This window comes from Balearica regulorum, chromosome Z (genome assembly GCF_011004875.1).
Source record: "Balearica regulorum gibbericeps isolate bBalReg1 chromosome Z, bBalReg1.pri, whole genome shotgun sequence".
Lineage (NCBI taxonomy): Eukaryota > Metazoa > Chordata > Aves > Gruiformes > Gruidae > Balearica > Balearica regulorum.
The window spans coordinates 72314986-72329949 of NC_046220.1; the positions used below are offsets into that span (position 1 = coordinate 72314986).

The window sequence follows — 14964 nt, forward strand, 5'->3', positions numbered from 1 at the left end:
ATATACAGTTTTGTGTAGTCATTTATAAAGAATTAAAAATAATAGATGTTTTCTTTTGTTTTCAGCTTCTTTGTAATACTGGCCATGCTGAAGAAAAGCTAGGTTTTACATATGACAGCATCATAATATGGTAAGTAGTAAGGACAACTAGAGCAATACCAGGGTACTTTAATTGTTCTAGGTCCAATTAAATAAACTTTACTTTTGAGGTAGTATTTTGTATTATTAATGTGTTTGAAATGTCGCAATGCAAACATAGACTTCACAAATATTTTAATGAATAAAATCAGAAATACATTATTCACTTTCAGGCAAACAGAGGGGGAAAAAACCTCCAAGTTAAAAGCGTGGATTTCTTTATTATATTCCTCATAGACATAAAAATACCTCTGAATATCTCAGTACTTGCGGAAAGCACTTTTAGTAAAAAATGTGCACTAACAGAATTTAGAGCATACTCTTGATGTAGAATCAGGATTTAAAGATAAACATTTTCTGTTAATTTGGTGTGTATATGTGTCTTTGTAGCATTGCTTTCCCTGCTACTAAAACACCCTGTGTATGTACTTTCAAGTGGAATTTTCCTATATTTTGTTGCCATTTCTGACAGTCAAAAGTAACTACATGCTTTTTTCCAGAACTTCTGTTTTTACACAGACATGGGTAAATTTGTCCTGAGGCTCAGCATTGGTGGCAGAAACAACTAAGATCTAGTATTTAATATGAATTTGTGTTCTTTCAATTTAGTTGTCAGACTTATGAAAGCAAGCTTAGAAAAGCTAGTCACTCTTTAAGTAAAATGTTGGGAAAACTTGGGTCATTTCTTGTGGAAATACTGTAAGTTGTTCTCTTCAATGGAACTGATTTTCCTTGGTAGAACTAAAAAAATTTAAAAAATGTTAGTGTATCTTTGTGAATGCATATTTTGCTATAAGCTTTTATAGGGTATCTTCTGATCTTATTTATGTAATCTATTGTAGTGCTTTATGATGGGACTAAACATCATTTAAGAGTGTAACTTCAAAATTCGCAGTTCTATACCAAATGTTTTTAAATGCAAGCCTTAAAAGGTTGTGCGAATACTAGTGGTTTTATAGGAAGAAGTTTGCAGGAAGATCTGCTAATCCAAACACAGTTATGGATATTGAAAAGGAAGAGAGAAAAATGTTGTTCTCAGCAGACACATGAGGAAAAAAATAGCCACCTAATTAGAAAAATGCAAAAAATGGCTTCTCAGAAAAATAAAGACTTATAGCTGGAAAATGAACTTGGTTAGTGTCGTTACTGTCGTCAGTCCAATGGTTCCTTTGTGTATGTACACGAGAAGCAAATTTTTAAAATTGCAGTAGATTGTTCTGCTGTAGAGGTAATTTTCACACTGAAGGTAACACTCAAATGTTCACATTTTAACAACCATAATCAGGCTGATTTGGTGGGTCTTCAGAAGTATTTGTACGATGGATTGTTTTCATGAAATAGAGATTTTTTCGGACAAACTTAAAACTTCTGGTCTACAGAGTTGTAGCCATTCTGCAGTAGTATTGTTTGTAGGTTATTTTTCTGTACAGTATACAGCCATTCTGACTAACTTGTAAATACTGAACTTCTTAATTTTGGAAATGACCTTTGAGTAGGCTAAGTATTCCTTTGCAAATAACGTGCAAGTTCTGTAATTTACTCTGCTGATGTTCCCAAAGTTATCTTAGATTTCCATAGAAAACCTTTTTGTTCGACAGAACAAACTTGTTTTCCTTTGAAAATGTGAAAAGTTATTTGGATGTGAGAAATACTTTGAGTTTTCTGCATTTGTGAAGTATGAATGGCTAACCTTAAAGCATTAAACTATAAGGGAATCAATGATTTCAAGAATAATTATAGATTTCCTATAAAGTTCTAGCTTTTGAGGCAGTAACCTTGATCGAATTTTTACCCAAGCAAGACGGTTGCAGTCTGCAATAGTTGCAATTATTCTTGAGTTAGAGATCTGTTTTCTAGAACTCATTCTCTTTTTAGAATTTTGTTAGTCCAGGTGCCTGATCATAGTTTATTAGTGACACATTTTGTTATCATTCCCAGTGTAGATAGGTCTTCCCAGTTCCCAGAGCTCCATACCATTCACAGATGAGAGCAAGCCTTGAGCCATCAGGAAATTGGATTGTTGGCAGGCCTCAAACTTTTGAGGTCTTCTAGTAATGGGCTAAGAGCCTCTGGCCATAAAAGCAAAAGTCACAGTTACCTGGCTGGATCAAACAGATTTGTCAAACCATGGTTATTTTTCTGTAATGAGTGGATGAGATGCTTTAGAAAAAGGTGCTAGAATGATTCTGTAATAGGTAGTGAGTATCCATCCTTTGTTCTTCCAGACTTTTTATGTTAATTTTTATCAGCCTTAATGCTGTCTTAGAAGTTATTTTCGTTTCTGCAGTGACACTTAAAATACTAGGGCAAGTTGTATTGCACTTTTTCTCATACGTAATCTTGTTGTCTTTGGCACTTTCAGCCCCAGATGCATGTGGAGTGTGCATATCAAAATAAATGTCTTGCTCTGGCTATTTTAGAAACATGTAGTATAGGTTTATAACACGGTTTTTGTCCTGGTGTGTGTTAATTTACACCTAACAATCTTTCTTTGCTGTCTTGTTAACTATACATACATATAACTTTTAAGTTCCCTTGAAGCTTCTTGTAACCCCATCCTATTTTTTATTAATATAAACTATGTTGCCCTCTGTATTTCTGCCCCACCCCCAGCTTCCTCCAAATCAAGAATTGTATACTAAATGCTGCCTACCAAAGCAGATTGTGAACCTGGATAAAACCAGGCCAAAAGTTGTCAGGATAAAAATCTTCGATTCAGCTCTCCTCTTTGAATTTATCTTTTCATAATTTGATTTGTGAAACTACATTTCATCACTCTCTAATCTCTTTATATCCCTTAATACAATCTGCAGCAACACCTTATGCCTTTTTACACACTATTGCAATAACTCCTTTCAAGTCAATAGAATATAGTTTATGTAAACTGTACTGGGTGCTTCACATGGCTAACCAGTTTTATTTTAAGGTCTTTATTTTAAGATCATAAACAGTCCTCTGGATGCCCTTTGGAATCCTTTTTGTATAGACCTGTTTATCACCTTTTCTTCATCTTGGACATTACGGTTTATAATACAGTGTTAGCACATATATGCAGATAGTTCATGTTAATGATCTTTCTAAACACTTAGATGTGAAGCTTGGTGGGCTGCTGACAATACTTACTGATAGATTTCCTCCAGTTCATCCATCATTTTCACTTCTTAGTCTAACTTACATTTTCTGTAATAAAAAATACTTTAGGATAGGAATCTTCATGCAGATCTCTAAAGCAATGGCTTAATATGAAGAAAATGCTTGTTTCTGTCATACTTCTGTCAGTCTTTTACTTGCTTCATTCCTTCTCCTTTTTCTTTTGGGTTATCCAGTGGGCCTGGGTTTAATTTTTCAAGTTTTCTCCTTGTGGTACAGCTGAGAAGTCAGAACACAGACGTACACAGACGCACATGTAGGTTTTCCTACATATGTTTTTTCCTGTATGCTATAACATATCTTCATTGTTTTTATAAGGTTAGGTTTCTCTCAGGTTTTTGCAGTTCAGTCATTAACTGGTGAGGTTTCTTGTTTAGTTTTTGTTTTTAATGGAGAGATTTTTGTTCAGCTTTGTACACTTCTGTTTGTCATTGTTTTCATTGGACCTGTCTGGATTTTTGTGGTCTTTATTTTAAGGCTGTATCTGTCTGCCTAGCTGTATATATTCATTGCGTTCTCACTATTTAAAGATAACTATTAGTCTAAAGATTGTTCGGTCTGCCATTCAAGAAATGTTTGCCTCTCAAATATAAAAGTAATGTACTTACTTGGATGGGGGGGGGGGAGGAAATCTGGATTCAGTATTTGTCCTAATAAGAAAGGTCATGGATAGCAACAACATGGTTTGCATGAGTAATGGATAACTTCTGCCCTAAAAGGAAACTCTGCTGAAGTGTCTTAAACTGGCATATACAAACCAATTGTAAACTGTGAGGTAAAAGTCCAGTAGAAAAACACCATTGAATAGAACTGAGTCTTATGTGCTCGTCTATCAGACTTCTAACTCTACAAAGCTGCGAAACTAGAAACAAAGCCTGATTCATGATCTAAAGAATACCTATCATCTACTTGGCGTAATTGAAGAGTTACTTGTCTGCTTTTCTTGAATGACTTTGGAAATAAATCTCTCTTCTAGTACAGTTTTTCTTAGAGGAATAATTTTTCTTAACCTCACAGTATTGAGAATCTGTTTCTCATTTGCTTCTAGCTCAGCTTAAAATAAATAAATAAAGACAATTAGTGGCACTCTTTTTATGTGAAGAATCATATTGGATATTGCAGCAAAGATGGTCTTCCTGAGGTAATTCCCTACTTGATGCTGAAAGTTGTAATCAGTTCATCTTTATTTGCATGTAGTGTTGCAGCCTTTCTACTTTGTCTAGATATCACCTGGAACTGTGTTCCTGTAGGTGACGTGCACAGGCTGATTAATCTCCAGAAAGATTGACAAGACTTTTGGACTTGGAGTAGCTGATTGCTATGCACAATGGTCCCAGAATAAGAAAAGAAAAAAATAAGCCATTTCTATGGGAGGAAATTAATTGGCTGAAGTATTTACATTTTTAGATGTCCACTGAAAGAACCCTACTAAAATATGTCACTGGGAGATTGGGGGTTGGGTTTTGGTGTGTTTTGTTGTTTTTTGGGCTTGGGGGTTTTTTGAGGGCCTTCAAAAGGACAATGTGTCACTTAATACTTCAAACTCCATCTCTGGAGGCCTTCAGAGTCTCATTTACTTTTACCTAGATGGTGAATTTAGGAAATTAAATTATGATGACAGTTATGTTTAGGAAAGCTCTCCTTAGTGCAAGCAAAATGCTTTCAAAATCTGTCTAAAGAGAAATATGTTTTGATTGTATGTTAAAAATTAAATCTTTAGAAATCTCTGCTGTGTGGGGCTGCTGAAGTTGTGACTCTTGACATATTTTGTGTAAACATAACATGGTGCCATGACATCTTTAGTGAGTGGTGGGTATAATTACTTAATGTGCAAATTTGTCTCTATTAGGTATCAAAGATATTGTTTTGAGGACTCATGCTTATGGGTTGGCAGTCTCCCAGAGGAGGAAATGCTCTCTACCTCTTAATTTTCTTGGACTAATACTGTGCTCAGCTGTTTTATCAATAACAAGTTGTGTACAGGTCTTGGTCATGTATCATTTCATGGATGTACAAGCTGTTCTTTGGTGAAAAAAATGTTGGTTTGACTTTTTCGGATTAATATATTGTCTACATTGCTGGCAGAGTGAAGGTTTCCTTTCTGTGCTGTACAGGTGAATATCTCAAAGGCAGAAGATTAATGCAGAACACTGCTTTTTAAAAATCAGACTTTTTATATTAAATGAGTAGGTGGTGGCTGCATGTCAGACAGTGAAGTCTACCTGCTGCTAAATAATTGTTTGTCCCCCTTGTTTTCTTCATTGCAGTCTGAGGTTAGCTTTACTAAATGAAGCAAAAGAGGTGCGAGCAGCAGGATTGCGAGCCCTCCGCTATCTCATTCGAGACTCCAGTGTTCTCCAGAAGGTGCTAAAGTTGAAAGTGGATTACTTGATAGCCAGGTAATTTTTCTCTTCCTTCTTGTTTTAAATTGTATAATTGTAAATCACTTCCTTTTTCATGGTTGAGACAGGTGAGAAAAGATGTTTTCATATCCTCTTACATTCTTGATACGTAGTTTTATAAAAACCATTTTTCTTCAGTATGAATAAAGTCCTTTAAAAATAGAAGGAAAATACATCATACCAGGTAATCCAAATAAAATGCTGTCCTAATATATGACATACTATGAGCAATCTAAAAAATGTCTGTTTTTAAATCATAAATATCATTAATCATAAATCAATCCATGGTGTTGTTAGAAGGTTGAAATATCAGTAATTTTCATGTCTTAAGGTGTTTTTACAGGAGTTGTTCTGATTCTTTGTGTTATCATAGTGCTTCAGAGCCCCTGGTACAAAGTCAGGGCTAGAAAGTACTTCATGCCCAAGAATTTGTAATCTAAGTATAACCTGTGACACAACAGAGGAATACCAAAGGGCAAAGCAAAAATGAGATAAGATCAGCATGATGAGTGGATGTAAATACTAGCATTTCTAGTGCTTCCTATGTTAAAATCTTCTTGGATTTAATATACTGATATAGATATGTGTGTTTCTGTTTACAGATATACACACATACTCAGTTTTAGTGTGCTGTTTAATCTTATTGGAGCAAAAGGACTTTTCTGACCTGAGAACACACACAGAACATGTTGATGTGAAACATTACAAATACTTTGTTTAGTCTCATTTGAAATGATAAATGCAGCTAGCTCAGAAAACATTTGTTGAAGTCATTATGCTTTGTCATTGTATATTTAAGAACATTTAGTAGTGATTTAATCATAATGAAGATGACTGAAAAAAAATACAAACCAAAGCTAATTGACCAATCATAATGAGTATGCTTGCTGTAAGGCAGAATTTTTAAACAATCAGTCATAATTTTCTTTTTCTTCTCTTTATTCAATTGCATAAATATTAATGCAAGATGTCAACTGTTAAGGTGAAAGTTAGTGTTGCCATAAACAAAATGTGTCTTTTAACTTATTTTAGGTGCATTGACATACAGCAGAGTAATGAAGTAGAAAGAACACAAGCACTTCGATTAGTCAGAAAGGTAAAATCTAAATATTTATGGTCTTATCAGCTATGCCAGTCAGTTGTGCTGACTCTTGGTTTTCTCAATCAGCAGGTTTTTTTTCCCCACAGTCTCTAATACCTTCCCTTACTTTATCATGTGAGAAGAAATTATAGCTGATAGTTCAAAAGAGAAAAGGAAGGATAGTCCTGAGACTTGTTTTGACTTTAATCTCTTACCACTGAGACTGTCAAATGGGCTGGAAAAATTCTGCTGATTTTCCTTTGATAGAGATAATAATTTGATAAGAACCATATTAAGTTTCTTCTAATGATTTAACTTTATTGTATGTTTAATCTGTGAATTCGGGATGGGAGATTTTTCTGCCATTTGAGAAATGAGGCAAACTGGTTTTGCTGGAATTGTCAGTTTAAGGAATGCTTCTAGCCTTATTGCTTTATTGATAGAGGTTGATGCTCTCCATAGTTCTTATCTCAGGTAGATCGTAAGACATACTCTGTGGGGGTTACTGTACTGTATACCCATGATGTCTGAAGATGTGGTAGCTGCATTTTCAAGGTCATCCTAGAGAAATTGGCATATTTAGCTACTGGAGGTATTTTTTCAGGCAACATAGTATTCTGCCTTTGTATTGGACTTTACTATTCTTAATCGTGCTTAGATTATTCTACTAAGCATCTTAAGAAAAACTACCAAAGACTCGGAAAAAGTTTGTAGTAGTTGGAAGAATGGTTCCCCAATAGCACGATGTATGCGTGTATGTGGTTTTTTATATATATATTTAGGTTGAAAATACGGAATGTTGATTCCGCAATTTCTTTTCTTATAATAAGCTCACTTGGTTTCTGTCTTACAGAAGAGACAATATGCTTGATTAACAATTGCACCAAAATGAGAGTTTTAAAGCTTAAACACCACCCCCAAACCCAAACAAATAAAAACCACAACCATAAAGGAATGGATCCTTGAGGAAGTTGCAGTTTATAAAAGTTCTTTGCTAATCAGCTTTAAAAAGAACTTTGACATAGGACCAGAATAACTTATCACAGAAGATAGAATGGAAACACTTTTATAATGAATTAGTTCTATTTGCGTCAGAAACTTGTCCTCATTATTCCTGGGCTTTTTTGAGCATTTTCTTGTTGAGCAAAGACTTCTGTCTTGAAAGAAACAAGAGGAAGCAAAAGAAATAAATCCATTAGTTTGATTTGAAAAAATGATTCTGAAAGATAAGCTTTAAAATATACAGCTGGCCACCAGTGCTTTTTTCCCCTCCATCATTGTACAAGGATGCTGTGCATGGGAGGTACATGCATGGAATTTACATGCTGTACGATGATGCTGATGGTTCTTCAATGCTGAGAACTATGTTGATGAAAGATGTTTACTAACATCTTTTGCTAGCTAGAACATCCTTTTTTTTTTTTTTTTTTAACTGAAACAGAATGTCAGACAAACAAAAAGCTACTCAGCCTGGCTACCAGTAAGGTTAACACCTTTTTCATGTCCTGTGTGGGCTACAGTGGTTAAGTATGTATTGACATAGATCAGTCAGTACTTGAGAAACTCACTCTCACAAGGAATACTGTGACCTGCGTCTTGAATGGAATATTCTGTAGTTTCACACTGTCTTTTAGTTACCCTGCTCTTGCCCTTTCCCCATCTCTCCATCTCCCTCAGGATCTCAGACTCAGTGGTTTGATAGCAGGTTTCCTAAAAGATTATATAAAGGTCTAGAAGAACGGAATGAATGGCAACTAAAATGAGAGTTAATTCATTTATGCAGGAGATAATTTACTGTGAGGCGTGGAAGAGCTGAACTGGGTTCCACTGGCATCACAGAACTATTGTTTTCAGTTTCAAATTCTGGATGCAATTTTCATTTTTGATAGCAAAAATGCCCATGTAAGAATAGCATAGATATAAAACTTTAAAATTAATACATTCTCTTGCTTCCTTTTCATAGATTGAAACAACAAAATATAGAATGTTAATCCTGTTTTATGAATTTATAAAAGGCACATAACTATAAACTTGTTGAAAAAATATGCAGATTAAAGTAGTATATGAAGAGAAAAGAAAAACAGTTTTAAACTTTTTAAACTGGTTTTCTGATATTTTTGTGAAGGCTTTGAGTGCTCACTGCCTTTTGACTGTAATCACTTCTACATTTCCTAGTAACAGCTTTGCAATTTAGCAGTGTCTTCAGCCATGAAAAGGATGGCATAAAGTTGCTTCAGAAAGCATTCTTCCATCTAATATAAAAAAAGGTCGTATTGATTTCTAATTTAATAGGCAGGATGTTTTATTTGCAAAGCAGAAGTCAGGGTTAGAACAATATGAATCAACTTTTTTCTTCCCCTTTTTTTAAAGGAATTTTTAAAGACAAAATTCAGTCTTTGTTACTTACTGCATTACAGCTGCTTGTAAGTAGCTTTGTATCTCCTGTCCTTGGTCTTTAGAACTGCATTTTAATACCTAGAGCAGAATGAAAACAAATGCAAAAGTTTTTCTTTATTAATATACTTGGAACAGATTCATAAAAGAAAGAAATCATTCGTTTTCATGCCTTAAAACCAAGGAAAACAATGAAGCAGAACACACTTAAGAGACTGCTTGTGTTCTCACACTGACTACATGTCAATATCAGTAGAAAAAAGGTTATAATTTTGTAGAGTGGACTGATACACCCATTCAGTTACTAATTCTTGTACTTCATGCCACTGTAAAAGTGAAAGACCGCGTGGGTGGGGAAGAGTTTGTTTTTTCTTTAGAGTCCTATCTTAAAGCTTCCTGTTTTGTGGGTGACAACATTATATATGACAAGAAGTTTCTCAAAAAACACATCTTAAATAAAATTGTTGAAGTGTTCCAGTGTATTGGTCATAATGGTTGATCTCATTTTAACATCCTCTGCAAAAAAGATAAAACAATCCCCTTTGTCTAACTAAATATCTGTAAGACATCTAAGGGAGCTGTAAAATGAATATAGGACAAAATTTTGAAAAAATGAGATGAAGACTGCTTTTGTTGGAAACAAAAGGGATATTAAACAAAACCTTGGAAAACTAACTTTTTAGGTGTTTGGATATTGAGTATTTTTTTACATGTCACTTTTATTGGTAGAAAAAATGTGACATGGTTGAGTGGGCTATAACACATTATGCTGTTCCCTTTTTAAGCAGTCAGACAAAAAAGCCTACTTCCTCCTTAGTAATATGTATATGGTGATTATGTATATGTAATTTTTGCAAACTATGAAAAAATGTGAACAAACACCTACTCAGCCTTTGTAGTCAAAGCCTCATTTGGGAGAGGGCAAGGAGTGCTGATATTGGTTGGTTGTTTTGGAGTGGGGTTTTTTGCCTTTAATGTGTGCAGAGGGTCTTGCTCCTTAATCTGGTGTAAATTCTGATTGTCCTAAATTAGCAGCTGAGGATTTCCATGGTGCAGGACCTCTTCAGTAGTGCAAATGAGCATTGGCTATTAATATCTGTTCTTCTATTCTGTCTCAAATTTATTGCAATCTTTTTTTTTTAATTGAAGGATGACTTGATTAATGGATGCAGGTCTTGTTAAACTGAAAAGCAAAGATGAAAACTTGTTTAAGGGGGGGGTGTGTGTGTGTTTTCTACCATAGCTACATTACTCATGATGAAGTTGAATTATGCTGCAGTTCTAGGAAGATCAAGTAGCATGGAAGAGGATATTGAGGTGTTACTGACAGTTGCATTCCAAATACCATAGCAGCTTCTCCTGTTGCTGTCCTTTTTGGTAGTCTGCAGCAATCTAAGGATCTCACCACAAACAGGAGATTTAGACTTGGTTAATTGAACTTGGCTAGTTGAATAGCTATTGAAGAATCTGCTGCAGTTTGAATGAATCTTCCATAAGAGTTGTAATCTAATCTATGCCATTGGATAGCATTCTTTGTTGATAAAGAAATTCTTTGGAAAAAATATGAAAAAAGTAACCATAGTTCTCTCTGCAACAGGCATCTTTTTAACTCTTTCCTATTATGATAAAATAGTATAAAAATAAACAACTGAAGCAGGAAGAGAATGGTAAAGTAAACTGACACATGAAGAATTTCAAGAACAAAAGAAATTGCTTTGAGGATTCGCCAGATACAACCAAGTAATATATGGAGTGGTCTCTCTGGCTGTATCTAGGAAACAGAATGCTGGTGAATGTGTGACTGTATAGAGAGAAATATTATGAAGAAACCAGAGGGCTTTTTCTTTCATTTTTGGCAGATGATCACTGTGAATCCTTCATTGTTCCCCAGTTCTATTACTAATTCTTTGATAGCAGTTGGAAATGATGGTCTTCAAGAAAGAGACAGAATGGTTCGAGCATGTATAGCCATTATCTGTGAACTAGGTAAGATAACTGAAAGCTAAATAAGAAAAAATTGACATGGTTGTCATCAGTTCTCTAAGAGATTCTTTTCTATGGGTTTGTATTAAATAGATTGTATTCAAATAATTACAGGTATTTGTGTAATAATGAATTAGATTTTAAATATTATTAATGTCAGTTTCATGGATTTTAGTCATTAGTTTGATATAAAACAAAATAACTCAAAATTTTTTAAGTGAAGTACCTGAAGATTTCAGGTGCTGTTCTTTCCTTTAAGACTTGCCAATTTTTTATTTGCCTTAAACGTTTCCCTGCTGCAGTTGATGTTTCTAAAACTAAGGGATTGGAAGTAGGGAGAATTTCATACATGAGATGCTGACAAAAATACAAGAATTCAGTGAACTACAAAAAATTTTTCTTTAATTTTTTTGATTTTTTTTTTTACAGTAGGTACTGTGGTTAGCTGGCTTCTGGAAGTCAGTATTTGTGTCCATATAAAGGCTATCTGAACAGTGATTTATACTAACTCCCTATACTTGTATGAGGATGCTGATTTTTAAAGTTGTGCTTGTTTTGTTTTGATTTTTTTCAAATCTATCAGTGAGAAATAACTTCAGCAATGTTTTCAAGATACAAACTTCTGTTTTAAAAAAAATAAACAAACTGTTACTCTTTTATATTCTAGTTAGTATAAATATTTTATCCATGTCACTCCAGTGAAGCACAAAACCTTTAAGCAGGGAAATCCAGAAACTACTATATGGAAACTTGGTTGGAAATCAGTTGGGAAATTGCTGCACAATGCTGATTAACTGGCCAGTATTTTTGTTCATGATGAATTAATCCAAAATCTCAATTCATTGCTAATGTCAGTCAGTTCCATTAGAAGCTTTATATGTGCCTCAGCAGTGTTCAGGAAGAAAAAAATATATTTACTAAAGAGATGACAAGTTTGTCATATTGGAAGCTGTGAAATGTTTTCTTTCCTATCACTGGTAGAAGTGACATGTTTTTCTTTATCTAGCACTTCAGAATCCCGAGGTGGTGGCTCTTCGGGGTGGTTTAAGTACCATCTTGAAAAATGTGATTGATTGTCAGCTAAGCCGAATAAATGAGGCTCTGATAACTACAGTTTTGCACCTCATTAATCATCCAAAGACCCGACAATATGTGCGAGCAGATGTAGAATTAGAGGTAGGTTCAGTTTTACTTTTTTAGTGATAGAAGTTAAATATTGTATTACCAATGAAAATGTTAATTTCATCTCAGATTTCACCCTCTGTGTTAGTGCAAAATGTTTAAAATACAACGTTTTAGGCTAACAGCATAATGATTTATAAAGCAGGAATAACATGACAGATTGGAGTGGGACTGAGGAAGGGGCAAGACCCATTTAACTGTATTCTCATGTGAAAGTAATGCATGTCTTTCTTTTGTTTAGCGAATTTTAGCTCCTTACACAGATTTTCACTACAGGCATAATCCAGACACAGCAGAAGGACAACTCAAGTAAGTGTTAGTGCTGCTGCTATTTGTGCTACTAGTTGTGTTCATGGTACTGGAATTAAGCTATTTTTCTTTGCAAAGTGAAAATGAAAGCAATGAATAATACTAAAGTACTTGAAGTTGAATACAGTAGGTTAGAATGCAACTTCCAAAAATACTGTTAAGCATTTAAGGTTTAAAAGGGCTTGTTTAGCCTGGAGAAGAAAAGGTTGGGCAACACCTTCCCCTGAATAGCAGCCTTTCTAATACATATCAAAACATTATCAAGAAGATGTAGCCAGGGCCCTTGATGGTGGTGGAAGGTGGGAGGACAAGAAGCAACAGAGAGAAATTGAATTAAGAGAGGTTCCAACTTGATACAAGGGTGGGGAAAACTTTCTGTGAGGCCAGTCAAGTGTTGGAACAGTCTATCCGCAGAGGTCCTGCAGCCTTCATCCTTGATTGTTTTATGAGACCATCCTGGATAAAGCCTTGAGTATAACCTGATCTGGTCTCATAGCTGACAACTCCTTTGTGCAGGAGTTTGGACTAGAGACCTCCTGAGATTGCTTCCAACTTGAATTATTCAGGTTGTTTTAATTATCAAATGGCATTAGGTGTTTAGGTTTGGGTAGCTGAATAAGGTCCGAATCTTCAGGTCCCTGCTGTAGACTCACGGTCAGTGCGGGTGCAGGGTGTTTCATTTGACCACATACTGGTGTTTACTTTGATTTTTATCTTCTTACCGTAGAAACTCCCCTGGAAAAGGAAAAGTAACAATACTTAAAATTTCAAATCTTTGTGTATGTGTATACACGTTGCATAAATACATATACACACATGTGCATACATAGAAGATTTCTCTTACTCTGGGTTTTGTCCCCCATCTGAAAAGTAGTTAACTACTTTTTCTTGCTATGTTAGTAACACTATCTGTTTTACAATAATTTACTGTCTTGTGTCATTTGCTGTTTTAATGACAGGGAGGACAGAGAAGCACGGTTCCTAGCTAGTAAAATGGGAATAGTGGCAGCATTTCGATCATGGGCAGGTAAGATTTTGTTTGTTTGTTTGAAGCTGGATGATTGGAAGAGGAATTTTACTTTCTAGTATAAAATAGTGGTTTGTTTAAACACAATTTGCCTCATTTGATATGTCTAATTTTTATTACTGACTTCCTTCAATGCTACTAAGATGTGTTTTGATACTGTAAAATTGGAGGACTCATACATAGTTTTCTTTGTCTAACTCTACTGACAAGATGCAACATTCTCCTTTGCCTTGTATAGAACACCTTATGAGTTGTACTTTGGTGCTTCTTGACATTTGATGGGTGAGATGATGTTGAAAATAACATCATAAGAATTTGCCTTTGAGATGGTTCTGCCACTACAACTAAGAAATCTTTTTGTCTGTGTGAAGAGATACCAACAGAACCAGGTGCCATAGCTGAAGAGAAATTGCAGATGGACATAGTTTGGGACTTTTCATGTAGAAGATACATCTAAGTAAAAAAAAAACCCAGGTTTTTGCATTTTCTAAATCCTTTCTCTGAAATATTACAACATCTGACATGAAGATACTGCCTTAGGGACTGCTCATTCTTTTAGTCAAGACTGTATTGCAAATAAACTAAATCAGTTCATAGGACTATTTACCAAAATTTTGAGTAGGATTTTTACAGGCAGGATTCAGACTGTATAGAAAGACTTTTTCATTGTAAGACGATTTGCTTTATTTTTTAATGTTCTGCAAATTATCACTAAGCTTAATTTAATATCTAAGTATCCTTCAAAAGTTTCTTACGTGTATTATCACTTGTTTGGGGAGGAAACTTGGGAAGTTTGTGACAACTTTGAAACTTCTAGGAAGCAGTTTCTGATAGGAGTGTTGCCACATCTTGTGTGGCCTCTTGTGCAGTTGTGGAGTCTCCTTCTCTGGAGGCATTCAAAACCTGCCTGGACATGGTCCTGTGCAACCTGCTGTAGGTGATTCTACTTGAACAGAGGGGTTGGACTAGATGGTCTCCAGACGTCCCTTCCAAGTCCTACCAATCTGTGAATCTTCCCCTACTCAGACACTTAGAACTAAAAGCATATGCTGACAGTTCAAGTGACTGAAGAAACAATTGTCTTGGAATATATTACTTGCCATGGCACTTTTGCTGTTACACATTCATCCTTTTTATATTACCTGTAATGTTGGAGACTAACATCTTAATGTTTTTAGTACAAAAATGTCCTTACACTGTCTGTCTTCCCAAATGACATGTAGCTAAACCAGGCTTGGGGTGTTCTTTGGTTTTGTTTTAGCTTTTCATGTAGGTTTTTTTGCCTCTGTCCTATCTCC

General features: G+C 35.0%; 1 protein-coding gene across 2 annotated transcripts in view; it reads left to right on the forward strand.

Annotated features, from left to right (window-relative positions):
- RICTOR (RPTOR independent companion of MTOR complex 2) overlaps positions 1 to 14964 on the forward strand; it is a 103097-nt gene that overhangs the window by 29304 nt on the left and 58829 nt on the right. For both annotated transcript variants that reach the window (XM_075739893.1, XM_075739894.1), the window contains exons 4-10: positions 66 to 130; positions 5556 to 5687; positions 6723 to 6786; positions 11025 to 11151; positions 12155 to 12324; positions 12572 to 12639; positions 13599 to 13666. In XM_075739893.1, the coding sequence (XP_075596008.1) occupies positions 66 to 130; positions 5556 to 5687; positions 6723 to 6786; positions 11025 to 11151; positions 12155 to 12324; positions 12572 to 12639; positions 13599 to 13666 (694 nt within the window). The remainder of the gene's footprint in view (positions 1 to 65; positions 131 to 5555; positions 5688 to 6722; positions 6787 to 11024; positions 11152 to 12154; positions 12325 to 12571; positions 12640 to 13598; positions 13667 to 14964) is intronic.